Raw genomic sequence first — 24101 nt, forward strand, 5'->3', positions numbered from 1 at the left:
TGGTTTGAGTAATAACAAGTTCAACTACTTAATACATTGGCTCGAATCTAGGTTGTGCCATTAGATTTCGAGAACATTTTGGAACTAAGTAAGAATTGTTCACTTCTCTCATTGATGTCTCAAGCTCCAAACCCCGGCCTGGTCTGCTTCGCAAGTGTTTCCAGAAGTCTTGCGATGTTGCGCCTCTGGGTTTAGAAACTCTGATTTTGACCAATGGGTAAAATAATGTTAATTCTATAGATAATCCTATTTTTAAAAAAAAAAACAATGGTCCAAACCTCATGTATCTATCATAATCCACTCAAAAGCATGGCCGTGACTACAGTACATATGAGGACACCGAGGTCCAGACCTATATATTTTTTTCTAATTTGAAATATATATTTTTGTACACAAAAAATCTACATATAAAGTATTTTGTACACAATAAAGAAAATAAATTATGGGTCAACATGTAAATATTGCTTCCAACGTTGATCAAAGATTTGGCTCCCGGAGTTGCGTTTTTAGCAGCACATTCACCACTCTCTCAAACGGCTAACTCCGCCCTCTCACCAGGGCCCGCCCTACCTTACCTCCTTGTCCCTCCAAATAAAATATTGAAATATGGATCATTTGTTTGACCGAGATGCGGCCCGACACAAACATCAATCTCAGTTAAAGCATCCGTGTGAGCAACACAGTACCCCTCTGTCTTAGTATGTGGAGACCAGAGGTCACCAAAGTATTCCTAGTCAATCACCAAATATTTATGTACAAAAGCCAACAAAAAAGTCTGTGATAAAGGCTTGCGCTTTTTTGTTTTTGCGTTCCGCTGTTGGCGGTATGTGCACTTGATTTAGAAGCCCTGCGCACCGGGTAAGCAAAGTGTTCCCATAATGAACCATTTCATTTGTCTGAAAAGACCAACTCTGTGTACTCGACGGAAGGGAACTCGGCTAAATTAGTGCAGCTACTGAGATGGTCAATCAGATAGCTCAAATCACAGTGCCTACTGTGTTTCCACAGCGAAGTTCAGTACTAGCCTACATAAGATTTAATCACTTTTACAAGCATGACCACAGAGAGACTGTCAAAGAATAGAGCAAAGAGCTTCTGTTCTTAGGAATGATTTCATATTGAATTTTTCATTCATCACTGTCAACACTGTTTTTATTCAACACTACTAGAAAACATAAAATGCACTTCTCCCTACTTTCACTCACGCTGCAACTGCAATGAATGAGTAGCCTAGTGTATCGATAGCCCTGCGTTTGTATTATTATTAGCAGCTCGTACACCCACTATTTTAATATTGAAGAATATTCCACTTTCTCTGCTCATAGGAACAACATACATTTCTGCATGAGGCAGATGTGGTGCGACTTGAGATTTGCAGTCAGGTGGAAGACTGTGTCACCTCTCTCTAGTCAGTTCCACTGGAGGAAAGGAAGGACCCTCTGCTGCTCTCTCCGGCTGCTGAGACTAATGCCTTGTTAAAAACAACTGGGAACTCGGAAATGTACGACTTCCGACTTCAGTGTGTTCAAAGAAAACTGGGAACTCAGGAAAATAATGAGATCCGACTGGGAAAAATATTTTTAAACGGTCATCCAACTCGGAATTCCAAGTCAGAAACAATTTCACTGACTTCATGATTTGACCTAATTTTTTCCCCCAGAGTTCCCAGTTGTTTTGAAAGCACCATTACCATCAGATGCAGGCACCATCAGTCCAGTAAAATTTTAAAAAGTGAAAAATTTGCAAATGATTTACATTTATGCTCAGCTGTGCCTTGCAAGTGCTACACCAACTGATGATCTATTTTGTAATCAAATCTAGAGTTTTGGAATATAATATGTCTGAGAATAACAATATCGGCAGGCCAGGCATATAGCCAAAATGCTGTGATAATGTATTAGGTCTACTGCACAAACCTCATTCCTACAGAACTGTTTTTATTAGGTCAATGTTAAAACATTTTAAGTCATGTTTTGAAAAAATCTGAGCGGTAGATCTCAACTTGCTTTTTGACCGCGAAAGTGATCACTGGTGTACACCATGTATCTGATGCTGTCTGGACCAAAAGATAATGGCATGTCATACTATTTCTGTAAAGACAGCATCAGATACAGTGGGGAGAACAAATATTTGATACACTGCCGATTTTGCAGGTTTTCCTACTTACAAAGCATGTAGAGGTCTGTAATTTTTATCATAGGTACACTTCTACTGTGAGAGACGGAATCTAAAACAAAAATTGTATGATTTAAAAAATAATAATTTGCATTTTATTGCATGACATAAGTATTTGATCACCTACAAACCAGTAAGAATTCCGTCTCTCACAGACCTATTAGTTTTTCTTTAAGAAGCCCTCCTGTTCTCCACTCATTACCTGTATTAACTGCACCTGTTTGAACTCGTTACTTGTATAAAAGACACCTGTCCACACACACATGTGGCTTTTCAAGAAGCTGATTAAACAGCATGATCATTACACAGGTGCCAATAGGCTACTCTAAAATGTGAAATTTTGTCACACAACACAATGCCACAGATGTCTCAAGTTTTGAGGGAGTGTGCAATTGGCATGCTGACTGCAAGAATGTCCACCAGAGTTGTGGCCATAGAATTAAAAGTAATTTCTCTACCAGAAAAACATAGTTTTAGAGAATTTGGCAGTACGTCCAACAAGCTTCAACCGCAGACCAAGTGTATGGCATCGTGTGGGAGAGCAATTTGCTGATGTCAACATCTTGTGAACAGAATGCCCCATGGTGTTGCGGTTATGGTATGGGAAGGCATAAGCTACTGTCCTCGAACACAATTGTATTTTATCGATGGCAATTTGAATGCACACAGATACCGTGACAATGAGACAGCCTATAGGGAGGAGGTCAGAGACCTGGCCGTGTGGTGCCAGGACAACATCCTCTCCCTCAACGTGATCAAGACAAAGGAGATGATTGTGGACTACAGGAAAAGAAGGACCGAGCACTCCCCCCTTCTCATCGACAGGGCTGTAGTGGAGCAGGTTGAGGGATTCAAGTTCCTTGGTGTCCACATCACCAACAATCTGTCATGGTCCAAACACACCAAGACATCCGTGAAGAGGGCACGACAACTCCTATACCACGCGGTGTCAGAGGAAGGCCCAAAGAATTGCCAAAGACTCCTTGCCCATTTGGCAATGTCTGATTTCTGATTGTCTTAACACACCACCAATAAGCTGAGCTTCTCAGTCACTTTTTCTTCACCTCACACAAGGCAACAAAGTATTTTTTAAATTTTAATATTTAATGTGTACATCAAATGATAGTTCCTCTGGATTTGAAAAATCTTTCCAAAACTCCCGGCCTCGATGTGAAAGAGCAAAATATCATGATCTGATGATCCCATATTTCCAGTGGAAGCATTATAAAAATCAGCTGTCTGTCCCGAGCTCACTGGCGCAGGAAACTCTGAGGGCTTGGAATAGGCTCGTTCAGTGGAGACCAACCCTTTCTGAGTGAAGATCACTTCCTGAGTCAAAATGTAAGCCGAGATCTACGGCTCAGATTTGTTTTATTTTTACATTACTTAAAAAATGTAAGCCTATGCAACATTAACCTTTTAAAAACAGTACTGTAACAATGAGGTTTGTGCAGTAGGCTATATGCCAAATACATTATCTCCGCATATTGGCTTTGCTTGAATTGTCGTGCCATTGCATTGTGGTTCTGACCATTTAAAAAAAATATATTTCACAATTTGAGGTAGGCTATATGATCACACTCGTAATAGATCAGTTGTTGTATTACCCGTGAGGCACAGCTGAGCGAGCATACATTTAAATATTTTACTGGGCTGATGGGGCCTGCATCTGATGGTCAGTCTTAGTGCAACCTGGTCTCATAGCATAACCTTAACCCTTTTAGCTAACTCTTCCCCTAACCCAAACATTAACCCTTTAACCTAACTCCTAAACTTAACTCGAACCTTAACCCTAACCCCTAGTAAACGTTACCGAGCGATTTAGAAAATTTAGAAAATTCGTAACATTGTACATTTTGCAAATTGGAACATACCATACGATACATACCTTGGAACATACTATACGATACATACCACGGAACATACCATACAATACATACCACGGAACATACCATACGATACATACCACGGAACATACCATACAATACATACCACGGAACATACCATACGAAATTAATACATAACATATCATACGATACATACCACGGAACATACCATACGAAATTAATACATAACATATCATACGATACATACCACGGAACATACCATACGAAATTAATACATAACATATCATCTTAAATAATGTTGCAGATTTACATACAGAATAATACAAAATGCTCGGAGACCAGGTTGCTCAGCAGAGAGAGAGCAAGAGGAGACAGGGGTCCGCCTCTCAATTGTCCCTCCGCTCTCCCTTTCCTCTGTTGACACTGACCAAAAAGGGACACCGTCTTCCAGCCAGCTGATGGTGAAACTCGAGTAGTACAGCATTATTCCTGCATAATGCACAAATTCATGTTGTTACTCCTATGAACAGAGAAAGTGAAATATTTCTCGATATTAAAAAAGACCCAATCTGCTAATAATAATGCAAGCCTATCAATAGACTTTCCTACTCATTCATTACAGCTGCAGTGTTGGTTGTCGCGTGAGTGGAGGTTTGAAGAATACGCATTTTAATAGCCTCTAAAAGTGTTGAATAAAAACTGTTGACAGTGCTGAGTAAGAACTTAAACATGAACTCACTCATAAAAACAGCATCTCTTTGCTGTATTCTTTGGTCATGATTTGAAACATTTTGAAATATCACAGTATCAACAATGCTGTGGACTTTTTTAAAACCTGCTGCTTTACTGTAGACACGGTAATCTGACCCATCCGATTGGCCAGGGCTAGGCCTATAGTGCACTTAATTTTCTTTCCGGGAAGGCAGAGTTTGTTGCTTCAGACACATGAAATGGTTCAAAATGAGAACACTTTAAGGAATTTAGCTCTCTTCTTGGTGACACTCGAGCTGAGGTCAGGAAAGATGAACACCTTGCATCCGCAGAAATGTAGCTGGTCTCTCTCTGCCCTGCCTCTTGAGGATGCGCTCCGTGTCACAGTAATAATGAAAACGGATGATAAACACTCTAGGCTTGGAGTTGTCGTCTCCGCCCGCTGGGGAAGGGACAATGCGGTGGGCTCTGTCCAGCTTTGGGAGTGATGGAACGATGGCCGGACCTAGCACCTCCGCGAAGAAGTCTGACATGAACTTAACTGAGTTCCCGCCAAGTTTCTCTGGTATACCAACAACCCGAAGATTGCAACGATGAGAATGGGATTCCAGGTCATCGGTCTTGTTAATCAGTTTTTGGTTTTCGGAGCTCAGACGGGCAACCATTTTCTCATTCTCATTTTCTCACTATGCGGTTACTGCCATCACACAGGTCATGTTCAAAGCCGTTAAGTTGGTGGCCTTGTTCATCCACCGCGGCTCGGACACCATCCAGGGCGGCGGAGAAGGTGGCCAGAGCAGCATCGATGACAGTTTTGAGCTGAGTGGCAATGGTAGCTGTAATTTCCGAGATCAGAACCATACAGAAGTTCTGAAGATCTGTGGGGAGTGTGACCGCGTGAGACTGCGTAACGGTTGGACTGGAGTCGGTGCCATTACCATTCACGTTTGCCATCGCGGTTGAAACGTTAGTTACAGGTCTTCTGCTCCTAAGATCATGTGACATTTGAATCAAAAAGGTAACTTACGAACTCATCAATCAAATCTGCTATGTAAGAAAGTGGAATGCAAAGTAAAAATTTTCCAAAATTAACTAATGCGTAAGAGCCTCATCCACAAGCCTCTTCTCCATTCACATGCTCAACCGGAAGCACCTCCATTTTGTTTTTGATTTATTTGTACTATTGCCTTTTGAATATTTCATACCTAACATTATCTGACTCCATGTTTGCTTATTCTTTTGTTTCTTCACTCTTTATTCAGTTACAGAAGACCCAGTATTTACAGTTGGGACAAAACCGTGGGCAGTATTATGGCGGATCATTGCCAAATGTCAATCAGATTGGAAATGGCACCATTGACATGCCTTTTCAGGTAAGTGTGTTTGTCGGACTCTGATTTGAAATATTTGTGGTCTTACCCTAAATTGAACACGTTTACTCTTTTGTTACAGTTGAAGTTTACATACACCTTAGCCAAATACATTTAAACTCAGTTTTTCACAATTCCTGACATTTAATCCTAGTAAAAATCCCCTGTCTTAGGTCAGTTAGGATCACCACTTTATTTTAAGAATGTGAAATGTCAGAATAATAGTAGAGTGAATGATTTATTTCAGCTTTTATTTCTTTCATCACATTCCCAGTGGGGCAGAAGTTTACATGCACTCAATTAGTATTTGGTAGCATTGCCTTTAAATTGTTTGACTTGGATCAAACGTTTCGGGTAGCCTTCCACAAGCTTCCCACAATAAGTTGGGTGAATTTCGGCCCATTTCTTCTGACAGAGCTGGAGTCAGGTTTGTAGGCCTCCTTGCTCGCACATGCTTTTTCAGTTCTGCCCACAAATTTTCTATAGGATTGAGGTCAGGGCTTTGTGATGGCCACTCCAATACCTTGACTTTGTTGTCCTTAAGCCATTTTGCCACAACTTTGGAAGTATGCTTGAGGTCATTGTCCATTTGGAAGACCCAGCCTAGTGGTTAGAGCGTTGGACTAGTAACCGAAAGGTTGCAAGTTTGAATCCCCGAGCTGACAAGGTACAAATCTGTCGTTCTGCCCCTGAACAAGGCAGTTAACCCACTGTTCCTAGGCTTGCCTAGTTAAATAAATGTACAATTTTTAAAAATAAATACTTCCTGACTGATATCTTGAGATGTTGCTTCAATATATCCACATAATTTTCCTCCCTCGTGGTGCCATATATTTTGCGACGTGCACCAGTCCCTCCTGCAGCAAAGCACCCCCACAACATGATGCTGCCACCCCTGTGCGTCACGGTTGGGATGGTGTTCTTCGGCTTGCAAGCCTCCCCCTTTTTCCTCCAAACATAACGATGGTCATTATGGCCAAACAGTTATATTTTTGTTTCATCAGAACAGAGGACATTTCTCCAAAAAGTACAATCTTTGTCCCCATGCGCAATTGCAAACCGTAGTCTGGCTTTTTTAAGGGCGGTTTTGGAGCAGTGGCTTCTTCCTTGCTGAACGGCCTTTCAGGTTTATAGATACTTTTGTACCTGTTTCCTCCAGCATCTTCACAAGGTCCTTTGCTGTTGTTCTGGGATTGATTTTCACTTTTTGCACCAAAGTACATTTGTCTCTAGGAGACAGAATGTGTCTCCTTCCTCAGCGGTTTGATGGCTGTGTGGTCCCATGGTGTTTATACTTGTGTACTATTGTTTGTACAGATGAACATGGTACCTTAAGGTGTTTGGAAATTGGATGAACCAGAAAGGATGAACCAGACTTGTGGAGGTCTACAATTCTTTTTCTGGGGTCTTTTTCTTTTGATTTTCCCATGATGTCAAGCAAAGAGGCACTGAATTTGAAGGTAGGCCTTGAAATACATCCACAGGTACACCTCCAATTGACTCAAATGATGTCAATTAGCCTATCAGAAGCTTCTAAAGCCATGACATCATTTTCTGGAATTTTTCAAGTTGTCTAAAGGCACAGTCAACTTAGTGTATGTAAACTTCTGACACACTGGAATTGTGATACAGGGAATTCATTATAAGTGAAATATTCTGTCTGTAAATAATTGTTGGAAAAATGACTTGTGTAATCACAAAGTAGATGTCCTAACCGACTTGCCAAAACTATAGTTTTTTAACAAGAAATTTGTGGAGTGGTTGAAAAACGAGTTTTAATGACTCCAACCTAAGTGTATGTAAACTTCCGACTTCAACTGTATCTATGTAGCTTGTGACTGGTTTGTTTTGTTGGGGTCTGCAGACTCCCTTTCAAGGTTCAGGTGACACCAGCAGGACTACACGGCATCATGGATTGGTTGACAGAGTTTACCGGGACAGAAACCGCATCACATCTCCACATGGAAGGCCCCTCGACAAACATGGACGCCAAATATCCTTTACTGTCGATTTACGTGACTGTATTTTTATTACACTTAATTTTACAGTCTCTTATGCAACAGAAATTTGATTACGAATGACATGGTAATATGGTAATTACACTAATAATATAGTAATTATATGGTAATGACCTATTTATTGAAGCAAGTTTCACTTTGTAACATCTTTAACCAACGTACTTCAATAGCATAGACTGTACTCTATGGCGCCATGGTGTTTTACATCGTTGACTTCAGTTGTGCGATGCTACAGATTTGTATTGCCCTTAACCAGGGCTCTCACATTGATAGCTGTCCGTATGGCTCGGTGTATCTGTCACCCCCACCCGACACCAGCTGGAGGAGGTAAGATAATCCAACTATGTTGTGGCATGTGATACTGTTTCGATTTCTTTGTGAAATGTCCCTTGACTTTTCACAACTGATACATTTAGTCACCCCTAAGTGGTGTAAGTCTCTTTCCCTGTGCTATAGGACAAATTAAGTGGTGTATGTCTCTTTCCCTGTGCTATAGGACAAACTAGGTGGTGTATGTCTCTTTCCCTGTGCTATAGGACAAACTAGGTGGTGTATGTCTCTTTCCCTGTGCTATAGGACAAATTAGGTGGTGTATGTCTCTTTCCCTGTGCTATAGGACAAACTAGGTGGTGTATGTCTCTTTCCCTGTGCTATAGGACAAACTATGTGGTGTATATCTTTTTCCCTGTGCTATAGGACAAACTAGGTGGTGTATGTCTCTTTCCCTGTGCTATAGGACAAACTCGGACTCTGCATTGCATCAGAGCACTTTGAACCCGCAGGATATTTTTGCAGGAGGCTCACAGGACTTGCAGCTTAAACGAGGTGCGTCGGATTTGAACTTAATATACTTTATATGAGTTTTATAAACTGAACAAAAATATAAAACGCAACATGCAACAATTTCAAATATTTTACTGAGTTCGTGGAAGGAAATCAGTCAATTCAAATAAACAAATTGGGCCGTAATCTATGGATTTCACATGACTGGGAATATAGATATGCATCCGTTGGTCACAGATACCTTTAAAAAAAAGTAGGTGCTTGGATCAGAAAACCAGTTGGTATCTGGTGTGACCACCATTTGCCTTATGCAGTGTGACATCTCCTTCACATAGAATTGATCAGGCTGTTGATTGTGGCCTGCGGAATGTTGTCCCACTCCTCTTCAATGGCTGTGCGAAGTTGCTGGATATTAGCGGGAACTGGAACATGTCGATCCAGGGCATCCCAAACATACTCAATCAGTGACATGTCTGGTGAGTATGCAGGCCATGGAAGATCTGGGACTTTTTTAGCTTCCAGGAATTGTGTACAGATCCTTGCGACATGGGGCCGTGCATAATCATGCTGAAACATGAGGTGATGGCGGTGGATGATTGGCACGACAATGGGCCTCAGGATCTCGTCACGGTATCTCTGTGCATTCAAATCGCCATCATTAAAATGCAATTGTGTTTGTTGTCTGTAGTTTATGCCTGCCCATACCATGACCCCACCGCCACCATGGGGTGAGAGGGATAAAGTAATCCCTCTCACCCCCCCCCTTAAAAGATTTAGATGCACTACAGTTCCACTGGATGTCATAAGGTGAATGCACCAATTTGTAAGTCGCTCTGGATAAGAGCGTCTGCTAAATGACTTAAATGTAAATGTAATGGGGCGCTCTGTTCACAATGTTGACATCAGCAAACCGCTTGCCCACACAACGCCATACATGAGGTCTGCGGATGTGAGGCCTGTTGGACGTACTGCCAAACTCTCTAAGAAATGAACATTCAATTCTCAGGCAACAGCTCTGGTGGACATTCCTGCAGTCAGCATGTCAATTGCACACTCCTTCAAAACTTGAGACATCTGTGGCATTGTGTGACAAAACTGCACATTTTTTAGTGGCCTTTTATTGTCCCCAGAACAAGATGCACCTGTGTAATTATCATGCTGTTTAACCAGCTCATTGATATGCCTAAAGCCACATCTGTCAGGAGGATGGATTATCTTAGCAAAGGAGAAATGCTCACTAACAGGGATGTAAACAAATTTGTGCACCACATTTTTGAGAAATAAGCTTTCTATGGAACATTTCTGGGATCTTTTATTTCAGCTCATGAAAGATTGGACCAACACTGTACATGTTACCTTTGTAGTTTTGTTCAGTATAACATTACCATTAGTTCATCATTAGATTTGGGTCTTCTTTCTGGTCAGGTGGTTAACAAAAACTCTTGGCCCTACAATGCCCCAGTGCTCTGTTTCCAGTTTGTAGGTTTAATAATGATTTTTTTAATCCAGCGCAAATTGAATGAACTCTGTCATTATGAGGAAGGTGATATACGATGTATTGATGATGAAATATTTCTTCATGGCTTTGCCGGCTACCGTTCATTGTACTATTGAATACTCTGGTGTACATGATAAAATACTTCAGCCCTTGTCTTTAAAGGCTGTAGACATTACTCATAGGATGAATATGAATATCCAAGTGATTCTCAATGTGACATACTAATGGCTGTCTGACGCGTATTCCTTTTATTGAGAAACTTGTTTGAAAAATAATATCAAATTCCTTCATGTATTGATTTAATTTTCCTTTCACTGTTATGGCAAGATGAAAATAAGGGTATTTCAATATGTATTTTTTTTGCTTTTTAAAATTCTAGATAAGTGACAATTAGATGAATTGAACTCCCTCTCATTTTCTCTCTCTTTCTCCCTCTCGTCCTTTCTTTTCCTCTCCAGTGCTTCTGCTTCATGTACCAGGGCCAGAAGACACAGAATCAGATATGGACAAAGACGAACAAAAACAGAACTGGGATGGCAAAAAGGTGAAGTGCACTCAGATCTGGTGATATATCTTAACTCCATTGTTCTACAGCTCTGAGTTCTATTGTATTGTTCTACAGCTCTGAGTTCTATTGTATTGTTCTACAGCTCTGAGTTCTATTGTATTGTTCTACAGCTCTGAGTTCTATTGTATTGTTCTACAGCTCTGAGTTCTATTGTATTGTTCTACAGCTCTGAGTTATATTGTATTGTTCTACAGCTCTGAGTTATATTGTATTGTTCTACAGCTCTGAATTATATTGTATTGTTCTACAGCTCTGAGTTCTATTGTATTGTTCTACAGCTCTGAGTTCAATTGTATTGTTCTACAGCTCTGAGTTCTATTGTATTGTTCTACGGCTCTGAGTTCTATTGTATTGTTCTACAGCTCTGAGTTCTATTGTATTGTTCTACAGCTCTGAGTTCTATTGTATTGTTCTACAGCTCTGAGTTATATTGTACTGTTCTACAGCTCTGAGTTATATTGTATTGTTATACAGTTCAGGGTTCTATTGTATTGTTATACAGCTCTGAGTTCTATTGTATTGTTCTACAGCTCTGGGTTCTATTGTATTGTTATACAGCTCTGGGTTCTATTGTATTGTTATACAGCTCTGGGTTCTATTGTATTGTTATACAGCTCTGGGTTCTATTGTATTGTTATACAGTTCAGGGTTCTATTGTATTGTTCTACAGCTCTGGGTTCTATTGTATTGTTATACAGCAATTGATTATATTGTATTGTTATACAGCACTTGATTCTATTGTATTGTTATACAGCACTGGATTCTATTGTATTGTTATACAGCTCTGGGTTCTATTGTATTGTTATACAGCACTGGATTCTATTGTATTGTTATACAGCTCTGGGTTCTATTGTATTGTTATACAGCACTGGATTCTATTGTATTGTTATACAGCACTTGATTCTATTGTATTGTTATACAGCACTGGATTCTATTGTATTGTTATACAGCACTGGATTATATTGTGTTGTTATTCTATTGTATTGTTATACAGCACTGGTTTCTATTGTATTGTTATACAGCTCTGGTTTCTATTGTATTGTTATACAGCACTGGATTCTATTGTATTGTTATACAGCACTTGATTCTATTGTATTGTTATACAGCACTGGATTCTATTGTATTGTTATACAGCACTGGATTATATTGTATTGTTATACAGCTCTGGGTTCTATTGTATTGTTATACAGCACTGGATTCTATTGTATTGTTATACAGCTCTGGGTTCTATTGTATTGTTATACAGCTCTGAGTTCTATTGTATTGTTATACAGCTCTGAGTTCTATTGTATTGTTATACAGCTCTGGGTTCTATTGTATTGTTATACAGCACTGGATTATATTGTATTGTTATACAGCTCTGGGTTCTATTGTATTGTTATACAGCACTGGATTATATTGTATTGTTATACAGCTCTGGGTTCTATTGTATTGTTATACAGCACTGGAGTTCTATTGTATTGTTATACAGCTCTGGGTTCTATTGTATTGTTATACAGCTCTGAGTTCTATTGTATTGTTACTGAGTTGTCATTTTTATTTTTCCCTCAGAATGTCTCATCAAGGTCCAAGGTCCCAGGAATCAAGTGAGTACTTCCACAGACTAAAATCGAACCATCCTGACTTCAGTGTAGCTTTGTGAAAGGCTGATTACGACAGCCCACGACAGTTGGCAGTTTAGTGATGATTATATGTTTTTCCAACTGATGTTTCGGGACATCATTGACATACTTCAAGAAGTGTTGTGGAGCCAGTGAGTTCTGGCTGTCTAGGATGTTATTGTTATTGTTATTTTGAGAATGTGAACAGGGTCCCTTGCAGAAATGTTAGTACTGGGCTTATTAGAAAACAATTGGAGGCAATTTCCCTTCATTTCCTTTGGGGTCATATTGAAAACATGAAGAGAAGTGTATATCTGGAAAGCATTTGCTGGTAACGCTTTATGCACAACTTCCTGTCCAGCTCGAAGGACCGTGTGAAAACCCACAGTGGAAAATTGCTGAAGTCGGGGAGGGGGTTATTCTCATTTATCTTCCTATGTTATTTTACATACACTGCAGCAGCCTGTGAAATCTGCTGACTGCATATTTATTTTATTTTTATTTATTTATTTCACCTTTATTTAACCAGGTAAGCAAGTTGAGAACAAGTTCTCATTTACAATTGCGACCTGGCCAAGATAAAGCAAAGCAGTTCGACACATACAACGACACAGAGTTACACATGGAGTAAAACAAACATACAGTCAATAATACAGTAAAAAAAAAACAAGTCTATATACAATGTGAGCAAATTAGGTGAGAAGGGAGGTAAAGGCAAAAAAGGCCATGGTGGCAAAGTAAATACAATATAGCAAGTAAAACACTGGAATGGTAGTTTTGCAATGGAAGAATGTGCAAAGTAGAAATAAAAATAATGGGGTGCAAAGGAGCAAAATAAATAAATAAATTAAATACAGTTGGGAAAGAGGTAGTTGTTTGGGCTAAATTATAGGTGGGCTATGTACAGGTGCAGTAATCTGTAAGATGCTCTGACAGTTGGTGCTTAAAGCTAGTGAGGGAGATAAGTGTTTCCAATTTAAGAGATTTTTGTAGTTCGTTCCAGTCATTGGCAGCAGAGAACTGGAAGGAGAGGCGGCCAAAGAAAGAATTGGTTTTGGGGGTGACTAGAGAGATATACCTGCTGGAGCGTGTGCTACAGGTGGGAGATGCTATGGTGACCAGCGAGCTGAGATAAGGGGGGACTTTACCTAGCAGGGTCTTGTAGATGACATGGAGCCAGTGGGTTTGGCGACGAGTATGAAGCGAGGGCCAGCCAACGAGAGCGTACAGGTCGCAATGGTGGGTAGTATATGGGGCTTTGGTGACAAAACGGATTGCACTGTGATAGACTGCATCCAATTTGTTGAGTAGGGTATTGGAGGCTATTTTGTAAATGACATCGCCAAAGTCGAGGATTGGTAGGATGGTCAATTTTACAAGGGTATGTTTGACAGCATGAGTGAAGGATGCTTTGTTGCGAAATAGGAAGCCAATTCTAGATTTAACTTTGGATTGGAGATGTTTGATATGGGTCTGGAAGGAGAGTTTACAGTCTAACCAGACACCTAAGTATTTGTAGTTGTCCACGTGTTCTAAGTCAGAGCCGTCCAGAGTAGTGATGTTGGACAGGCGGGTAGGTGCAGGTAGCGATCAGTTGAAGAGCATGCATTTAGTTTTACTTGTATTTAAGAGCAATTGGAGGCCACGGAAGGAGAGTTGTATGGCATTGAAGCTTGCCTGGAGGGTTGTTAACACAGTGTCCAAAGAAGGGCCGGAAGTATACAGAATGGTGTCGTCTGCGTAGAGGTGGATCAGAGACTCACCAGCAGCAAGAGCGACCTCATTGATGTATACAGAGAAGAGAGTCGGTCCAAGAATTGAACCCTGTGGCACCCCCATAGAGACTGCCAGAGGTCCGGACAGCAGACCCTCCGATTTGACACACTGAACTCTATCAGAGAAGTAGTTGGTGAACCAGGCGAGGCAATCATTTGAGAAACCAAGGCTGTCGAGTCTGCCGATGAGGATGCGGTGGTTGACAGAGTCGAAAGCCTTGGCCAGATCAATGAATACGGCTGCACAGTAATGTTTCTTATCGATGGCGGTTAAGATATCGTTTAGGACCTTGAGCGTGGCTGAGGTGCACCCATGACCAGCTCTGAAACCAGATTGCATAGCAGAGAAGGTATGGTGAGATTCGAAATGGTCGGTAATCTGTTTGTTGACTTGGCTTTCGAAGACCTTAGAAAGGCATGGTAGGATAGATATAGGTCTGTAGCAGTTTGGGTCAAGAGTGTCCCCCCTTTGAAGAGGGGGATGACCGCAGCTGCTTTCCAATCTTTGGGAATCTCAGATGACACGAAAGAGAGGTTGAACAGGCTAGTAATAGGGGTGGCAACAATTTCGGCAGATAATTTTAGAAAGAAAGGGTCCAGATTGTCTAGCCCGGCTGATTTGTAGGGGTCCAGATTTTTCAGCTCTTTCAGAACTTCAGCTGAATGGATTTGGGAGAAGGAGAAATGGGGAAGGCTTGGGCGAGTTGCTGTTGGGGGTGCAGTGCTGTTGACCGGGTAGGAGTTGCCAGGTGGAAAGCATGGCCAGCCGTAGAAAAATGCTTATTGAAATTCTCAATTATGGTGGATTTATCAGTGGTGACAGTGTTTCCTATCTTCAGTGCAGTGGGCAGCTGGGAGGAGGTGTTCTTATTCTCCATGGACTTTACAGTGTCCCAGAACTTTTTAGAGTTAGTGTTGCAGGAAGCAAATTTCTGCTTGAAAAAGCTAGCCTTGGCTTTTCTAACTGCCTGTGTATAACGGTTTCTAGCTTCCCTGAACAGCTGCATATCACGGGGCTGTTCGATGCTAATGCAGAACGCCATAGGATGTTTTTGTGTTGGTTAAGGGCAGTCAGGTCTGGGAGAACCAAGGGCTATATCTGTTCCTGGTTCTAATTTTCTTGAATGGGGCATGTTTATTTAAGATTGTTAGGAAGGCATTTTTAAAAAATATCCAGGCATCCTCTACTGACGGGATGAGATCAATATCCTTCCAGGACACCCCGGCCAGGTCGATTAGAAAGGCCTGCTCGCTGAAGTGTTTCAGGGAGCGTTTTACAGTGATGAGTGGAGGTCGTTTGACCGCTGACCCATTACGGATGCAGGCAATGAGGCAGTGATCGCTGAGATCTTGGTTGAAGACAGCAGAGGTGTATTTAGAGGGGAAGTTGGTTAGGATGATATCTATGAGGGTGCCCATGTTTAAGGCTTTGGGGGTACCTGGTAGGTTCATTGATAATTTGTGTGAGATTGAGGGCATCAAGTTTAGATTGTAGGATGGCTGGGGTGTTAAGCATGTTCCAGTTTAGGTCGCCTAGCAGCACGAGCTCTGAAGATAGATGGGGGGCAATCAGTTCACATATGGTGTCCAGAGCACAGCTGGGGGCAGAGGGTGGTCTATAGCAGGCGGCAACAGTGAGAGACTTGTTTTTAGAGAGGTGGATTTTTAAAAGTAGAAGTTCAAATTGTTTGGGTACAGACCTGGATAGTAGGACAGAACTCTGCAGGCTATCTTTGCAGTAGATTGCAACACCGCCCCCTTTGGCAGTTCTATCTTGTCTGAAAATGTTGTAGTTTGGAATTAAAATGTCTGAATTTTTGGTGGTCTTCCTAAGCCCGCTACTGTCATTATGGGGTTACCAATCATATGTTTTTTCTATTTTCAGCATATTCCCGTCTCCAGATCAGGAGCTGACCGTGTCACTGATGCCTTCAGCCCAAAACACGGGCGGTGGTTCCCTGCCTGATCTGACCAACATCCAGTTCCCCCCCCCGCTGCCCACCCCCCTGGACCCCGAGGACTCTACCCTCAGCGCCTACAATAGCACGGGAAACCTGGCAACCAGCCACTCATACAGCTTCAGTTCCACCAGCCAAGGTGACCTCTCAGTCCTCCACCTTCCAGAACCATAAATGTATAGAGTTTGGAAAGACAGTTAGAAATTCTGAATTTTCAAGTTGGCACCAGAAGTTGGGAGATGATGTCACCACATGGCAGACAGTTGGCTTATATCTTATATACGTCTCTCTGTCTCTAGCTTTCTATGACAGTTGGGGTTCTGAAAGATATGTTTGCTGTTTTGTGTCCCAGCAGGACAGACCACAGCCCAGCAGGGCAGGCAGGACAACAACATGGTCAACCAGGACTCCCACCAGCACCAGTCCCTACAGCTCTCCCCCACCCTGTCGCCACCCCTCACCCTCGCCCAGGTAGTACGTACCGTACTCTTCCCTTCTAGCATTGCGATTGTTACATTTCTGAATTACTTTTCTAGTGTATTTACAATGATTGTACTCTGTAGTTGTTTCCCCCCCTCTTTGAATGTATTTAAAGTAAGTTGCTATGGATAATTGGAGCACCAGTCAAATGATTAGAAGGTAATATACCAGGAGCCTTCAGAGATTCTGAACATCCAAGAGTGTTTCTGAAATTGGGGATTGTACTAAGTTTAGCCATCGTTCTACTTTCGATCACACTTTCTATCACATTTCTGTGGACATCATTTTCAGTTTTTCCCCACTGACTAATTTAGAACTCCTATGTCCATCCTGTCTCAGGCGGAGACCATAGACGCCATGACACTGGAGGCACAGTTGTCCCAGTACACGTTCTTCAGCCAGCCCTCTTCTCAACAACAACAGCAGCAGCAGACCACTCAAGGACTGACCAGGCTGGTCCAGCTCCCCTCCCCTCTGAACACCTCTTCCAGCCAGACACAGAACTCCATGGATATGAACTCGGTAAGCTTACCTTCTCAAACCCTTCCCTTTTCAAAACTTTCCTTATCCTACACTCCTGTCCATAGGAAAATATAGTGCTGAAACCGACTTAGTGTTCCTACACTATTTAACAAAATGTAGTTTTTCCTGTTAAGCTATCTTTGGTTTGATCTTGAAGTCAAAAGGACTAGTCTTCTATAAGCAAGTTCTTCCACACCGATCTCAACAAACCATTTCTGTATGGACCTCGCTTTGTGCACGGGGGCATTGTCATGCTGAAACAGGAAAGGGTTTTCCCCAAACTGTTGCAACAAAATTGGAAGCACAGAATTATCTGGAATGTCATTAAACGCTGTAACGTTAAGATTTCCCTTCACTGGAACTAAGAGGCATGGACCATGGAAAAACAGCCCCAAACCATTATTCTTCCTCCAACAAACTTTAGTTGGCACTATACATTGGGGCAGGTAGCGTTCTCCTGGCATCCGCCAAACCAGGAGTCGTCCGTCGGACTGCCAGATGTTGAAGCGTGATTCATCACAGAGAACGTTTCCACTGCTCCAGAGTCCAATGGTGGCAAGTTTTACAACACTCCAGCCGATGCTTGGCATTGCGAATGGTGATCGTAGGCTTGTGTGCGGCTGCTCGGCCATGGAAACCCATTTTATGAAGCTCCCGACGAACAGTTCTTGTGCCGACATTGCTTTCAGAGGCAGGTTGGAGCTCAGTAGTGAGTGTTGCAACCGAGGACAGACGATTTTTACGCGATACACTCTTCATCACTCGGCGGGTCCCGTTCTGTGTGCTTGTGTGGCCTACCACTTCGCGGCTGAGACATTGTTGCTCCAAGACATTTCCACTTCACAATAACCACACTTACAGTTGACCTGGGCAGCTCTAGCAGGGCAGAAATTTTACGAACTGACTTGTTGGAAAGGTGGCATGCTATGACAGTGCCACGTTGAAAGTCACTGAGCTCTTCAGTACAGGCCATTCTGCTGCCAATGCTTGTCTATTGAGATTGCATAGCTGTGTGCTCGATTTTATACACCTGTCAGTGACGGGTGTGGCTGCAATAGCCGAATCAACTATAATCAACAATATAGTGGAGCATACATTTTCAGAAAGGAGCCAGTCAGTCAGCCAACCAGTAACCCAGCCAGAAACCCAGCCAGTAACCCAGCAGATCAGCCAGCCAGTAACCCAGCAGGTCAGTCAGCCAGTAACCCAGCAGGTCAGCCAGCCAGTCAGTCAGCTAGTCAGTAACCCAGCAGGTCAGCCAGTCAGTCAGTTACCCAGCAGGTCAGCCGGCCATTGATTCAGCCAGCCAGTAACCTAGCCAGTAACCCAGCAGGTCAGCCAGCCAGTCAGACAATTAGCCAGTCAGTGAGTCTAACTAAAATATGATCCTGTATTAGGGCTCTTTCCCCCAACAGTACCGCAGTAGGGCTGGGTCTTCGGCCAATCAGTCTCCAACATCTCCAGTCTCCAATCAAGGCTTCTCACCTGGAGGCTCGCCTCAAGTAAGGGCGTGTGAGCAAAACCCACTGACTGTATACACTGTTTTTCCATCGTGGTTCTGTTTTCGTCGCCGGCTGGGCCCTTTGGCTGCCCCTTTCGGCTGCTCTTGTGCCACCAACCCCCTGCCACCCCCATCGTCGTGTCTTGCAGTGTCACTGATCCCGTTCTCCTTGCTGCTTCTCTGTGTCTGCATCCTAAGTGGCCTCGTAGCATAGGCACCAAAATGACACACGTTAGCCAGTTGGTTGAGTTTGGAAAATGTACTTGGTAGTTAACATTTAGCAACCAGAGATGACTTTTAGCCTAGAGTTTTGAATCCCTTTTAGCCTAGAGTTTTGAATCCCCTTTAGCCTAGAGTTTTGAATCCCTTTTAGCCTAGAGTTTTGAATCCCCTTTAGCCTAGAGTTTTGAAGCCCTTTTAGCCTAGAGTTTTGAATCCCTTTTAGCCTAGAGTTTTGAATCCCCTTTAGCCTAGAGTTTTGAAGCCCTTTTAGCCTAGAGTTTTGAATCCCTTTTAGCCTAGGGTTTTGAATCCCTTTTAGCCTAGTGTTTTGAATCTCCTTTAGTCTAGAGTTTTGAATCCCTTTTAGCCTAGAGTTTTGAATCCCCTTTAGCCTAGTGTTTTGAATCCCCTTTAGCCTAGAGTTTTGAATCCCTTTTAGCCTAGTGTTTTGAATCCCCTTTAGCCTAGAGTTTTGAATCCCTTTTAGCCTAGTGTTTTGAATCCCCTTTAGCCTAGAGTTTTGAATCCCTTTTAGCCTAGAGCTTTGAATCCCTTTTAGCCTAGAGTTTTGAATCCCTTGTGTATTGTGAAAAAACAAGAAGGAACAGGGTCCCTCCACAAGGCCCTGTAGGCTAGATGTACGCTGTAAGTTCTATATAAGTTTATAATATAAACAAACGAATCGAACTGAACATAACATTGAACAACTAAGTCATCTCTTGTTAGAGGAATCATAAAAGCTTTCACTCAGTATCTAGGCTACTAGCTAAATGCTTCGGTTGGCTTTGCCCATCGCTTCTATCTGTCACCTAGACGGCTAACCTACAGTGTTGTGGGTTACATGGGGTGCGACAGACAGTCCATGTGCCCTTGCCCGCTGTTCTTTTGGCAGGGCACAGATAATGTGGTTCTGAACTGAAAGGGGCATGGCGAAGGCTGCCTTACTGAGTCTGCCTGTGAATATAATCCAATTATTTATACATTAAGGCAGATGATGAAAGCGGAAACATCTTCAGTTTTATAAGAACATGAAATTAAAACATCAAGAGGATTACTGGATGATTGAATGTTTTTGAAATTCTAGCTTTACCCACAAAAGGGATTTCCATATGATTTCATTCTATTTCATGATTTTATTTTATCTAAGTTATTAAGAATTCTTAGTACAAGACATGCATGGTAACCAACTCCATACAACATTGTTGGTTGTGGGTTGATGACATTTATGAAGTTCTTTTGAGTAGTATTCAGTGCATGTTAACATTGGCTGGTTGGGCACATAACAGCAACATCTGTTGAATCATCTTTAAAGGTGAGATGGGCAGGTTACTATCAACTAATGGATGAGATTGAGGTTGATTGCACAGCAAATTAATTGATGGGCTTGCGAAACATGATTCCTGCTGTGTTTGTACTGTGTCATGCTTTATATATTGTCTAGGCAGCAGTATGCGATTGTTTGTTTTCAGGATTGCAGATGTGTGCGGTGATTTTGGTGTTGCCTGAACCCAATGGTTTGATGTGAATGTCTTGTGAATTGTGACAATTCAGTTACAGTTGTGGTGTGATTGTGCTCTCTATCTGCTCTTCCTTTCCTGTACATTTCTATCATGGGATTGTTTTTAACAAGGGGATATGCTTGTGTTCTAGCACCACTCCATATTGGGTAGTGTATTTGCTGACTTCTATGACCAGCAACTCACATCCAGACAGACCAGTGCTCTCTCCCAACAGGTAAGGTTTAACATCCTACCTCAGAACTAATTATGCAAGCTAATATTAGTTACTTTTGATATGGCATTATATGCCAATATCTTAGTATCAAAGCACAGTATATTAATACAGGGTTTCCCAAACTCAGTCCTCAGGACCCCAGGGGGGCATGTTTTGGTTTTTGCCCTAACACGACACAGCTGATTTAAATAATCAACTAATCATCAAGCTTTGATCATTTGAACAAGCTGTGTAATGATAGGGCAAAAACCAAAACGTGCACCCCTTGGGGTCCCCAGGACCAAGTTTAGGAAATGCTGGATTAAGGCTAGGTTTCCATTTTTACCCGTTGTACTGAATCTTTATATTGACCATTTGGCACCTGTTAATAGTAGAGAATGAGCCATTGTCATTGAGTGTTGGCTAACCTCATGTACTGTGTTAGCTAACCTCATGTACTGTGTTGGCTAGCCTCATGTACTGTGTTGGCTAGCCTCATGTACTGTGTTGGCTAGCCTCATGTACTGTGTTGGCTAACATCATGTACTGTGTTGGCTAACCTCATGTTCTGTGTTGGCTAGCCTCATGTTCTGTGTTGGCTAGCCTCATGTACTGTGTTGGCTAGCCTGTGTTGGCTAACCTCATGTTCTGTGTTGGCTAGCCTCATGTACTGTGTTGGCTAACCTCATGTACTGTGTTGACTAACCTCATGTACTGTGTTGACTAACCTCATGTTCTGTGTTGGTTAGCTTCATGTACTGTTTTCTCTGTTCCTCGAACAGCTGGAGCAGTTCAACATGACAGACAACAACAGTCTGTACAGCCAGGGCTCCACCCTCAACTACTCCCAAGCAGCCATGATAGGTTTGATGGGTAGCCACGGCAACCTGCAAGATTCCCAGCAGCTGGGCTACAGTAGCCATGGCAACATCCCCAACATCATTCTCACAGGTACTATTCTGCCACACCAGGTAGCTCACTCAAGCCTCTGCAAGGCTAGGCAGTGGAATAGAGCTCACTTAACATAAACACTCTCTCAATACAAAGATCTAACTTTTGTTATGTCTAGGGGTCCAATGCATGCCTTGCTCTACCATAAGCTGTCTGAATGTTTGCATTTAGCATGAAAGTGAGTGTAAGCAGACTGGCTCTAACCAGAATAGAAAGAGGAGTGGGGGGCCCCAGTGCACAACTGAGCAAGAGGACAAGTACATTAAGAGTGTCTAGTTTCCTCAAAGGGCAGCTTTATTAAATAGTCCCGGCAAAACGCCAGTCTCAACGTCAACAGTGAAGAGGTGACTCAGGGATGCTGGCCTTCTAGGCAGAGTTCCTCTGTCCAGTGTCTGCGTTATTTTGCCCATCTTAATCTTTTATTTTTATTGGTCAGTCTGAGATATGGTTTTATCTTTGCAAATCTGCCTAGAAGGCCAGGATCCCAGAGTCGCCTCTTCATTGTTGACGTTGAGACTGGTGTTTTGTGGGTACTATTTAATGAAGCTGCCAGTTGACGACTTGTGAGGCGTCTGTTTCTCAAACTAGACACTCTAATGTACTTGTCCTCTTGCTCAGTTGTGCACTGGGGCCTCCCACTCCTCTTTCTATTCTGGTTGGAGACCAGCGCTGTTCTGTGGAGGTAGTAGTACACAGCTTTGTACGAGATCTTCAGTTTCTTGGCAATTTCTTGCATGGAATAGCCTTCATTTTTCAGAACAAGAATAGACTGATGAGTTTCAGAAGAAAGGTCTTTGTTCCTGGCCATTTTGAGCCTGTAATCGAACCCACAAATTCTGATGCTCCAGATACTCAACTAGTCTAAATAAGGTCTGTTGTATTGCTTTTTAATCAGAACAACAATTTTCAGCTGTGCTAACATAATTGCAAAAGGATTTTCTAATGATCAATTAGCTTTTTAAAATGATAAACTTGGATTAGCTAACACCACGTGCCATTGGAAAACAGGAGTGATGGTTGTGATAATGGGCCTCTCTACGCCTATGTATGTTATTTTAATGGACAAAAAAATGTGCTTTTCTTTTAAAAAACAAGGACATTAATAAGTGACCCCAAACTTTTGAACGGTAGTGTATGTATGTACAGTACCAGTCAAAGGTTTGGACACACCTGAAGAAGAATTATCATAGTGAATTATTGTAATGTTTGTTTATGTGTCAATTAATCCCATAAGGGATGGGTTACCAATTGGCGATTTGACACAAACATAAAATGTCATTCTTTCATTTCATTCATACAGAGCATTTGGAAAGTATTCAGATCCCTTCACTTTTTCCACATTTTGTTACATTACAGCCTTGTTCTAAAATTGATTAAATTGTTTTTTTCCCTCATCAATCTACACACCATACCACATAATGAAAAACCAAAAACAGGTTTTTAGAAATTGTACATAGTTATTCAGACCTTTTACTCTGAATACTTTGTTGAAGCACCTTTGGCAGAGATTACAGCCTCGAGACTTCTTGGGTATGACACTACAAGCTTGGCACACCTGTATTTGGGGAGCTTCTCCCATTCTTCTCTGCAGATCCTCTCAAGCTCTGTCAGTTTGGATGGGGAGCGATGCTGCACAGCTATTTTCAGGTCTCTCCAGAGATGTTAGATAGGGTTCAAGTCTGGGCTCTGCCTGGGAAACTCAAGGACAGTCAGAGACTTGTCCCGCAGTTACTCCTGCGTTGTCTTGGCTGTGTGCTTAGGGTCATTGTCCTGTTGGAAGGTGAACCTTCCAGTCTGAGGTCCTGAGCGCTATGGAGAAGGTTTTCATCAAGGATCTCTCTGTACTTTGCTCCGTTCATCTTTGCCTCAATCCTGACTAGTCTCCCAGTCCCTGCCACTGAAAAACATACCCACAGCATGATGCTGCCACCACCATGCTTCACCGTAGGGATAGTGCCAGGTTTCCTCCAGAAGTGACGCTTGGCATTCAGGCCAAAGAGTCCAATATTGATTTCATGAGACCAGAGAATCTTGTTTCTCATGGTCTGAGAGTCTTTTGGTGCTTTTTGGCAAACTCCAAGCGGGCTGTCATGTGCCTTTTACTGAGGAGTGGCATCCGCCGGGCCACTCTACCATAAAGGCCTGATTGGTGGGGTGCTGCAGAGATGGTTGTCCTTCTGGAAGTTTATCCCATCTCTACAGAGGATCTCTGGAGCTCTATCAGAGTGACCATTGGGTTCTTGGTCAACTTCCTGTCCAAGGCCGTTCTCCCCTGATTGCACAGTTTGGCCGGAAGGCCAGCTCTAGGAAGGGTCTTGGTGGTTCCAATGTTCCTCCATTTAAGAATGACCTTGGGGACCTTCAATGCTGCAGACATTTTTCGTTACCCTTTTCCAGATCTGTGCCTC

General features: G+C 42.3%; 1 protein-coding gene across 1 annotated transcript in view; it reads left to right on the forward strand.

The window, feature by feature from the left end:
* The window catches only part of LOC115101591 (CREB-regulated transcription coactivator 1-like), a 54153-nt gene that overhangs the window by 26136 nt on the left and 3916 nt on the right, over positions 1-24101 (forward strand). Inside the window, exons 2-13 of the mRNA XM_065005867.1 lie at positions 5996-6106; positions 7968-8096; positions 8387-8448; positions 8858-8946; positions 10861-10946; positions 12522-12556; positions 16232-16443; positions 16660-16778; positions 17124-17306; positions 18704-18808; positions 20680-20763; positions 21525-21693. Of these exons, the coding sequence (XP_064861939.1) occupies positions 5996-6106; positions 7968-8096; positions 8387-8448; positions 8858-8946; positions 10861-10946; positions 12522-12556; positions 16232-16443; positions 16660-16778; positions 17124-17306; positions 18704-18808; positions 20680-20763; positions 21525-21693 (1384 nt within the window). The remainder of the gene's footprint in view (positions 1-5995; positions 6107-7967; positions 8097-8386; positions 8449-8857; positions 8947-10860; positions 10947-12521; positions 12557-16231; positions 16444-16659; positions 16779-17123; positions 17307-18703; positions 18809-20679; positions 20764-21524; positions 21694-24101) is intronic.

This window comes from Oncorhynchus nerka, linkage group LG20 (assembly GCF_034236695.1).
Source record: "Oncorhynchus nerka isolate Pitt River linkage group LG20, Oner_Uvic_2.0, whole genome shotgun sequence".
Taxonomy (NCBI): domain Eukaryota; kingdom Metazoa; phylum Chordata; class Actinopteri; order Salmoniformes; family Salmonidae; genus Oncorhynchus; species Oncorhynchus nerka.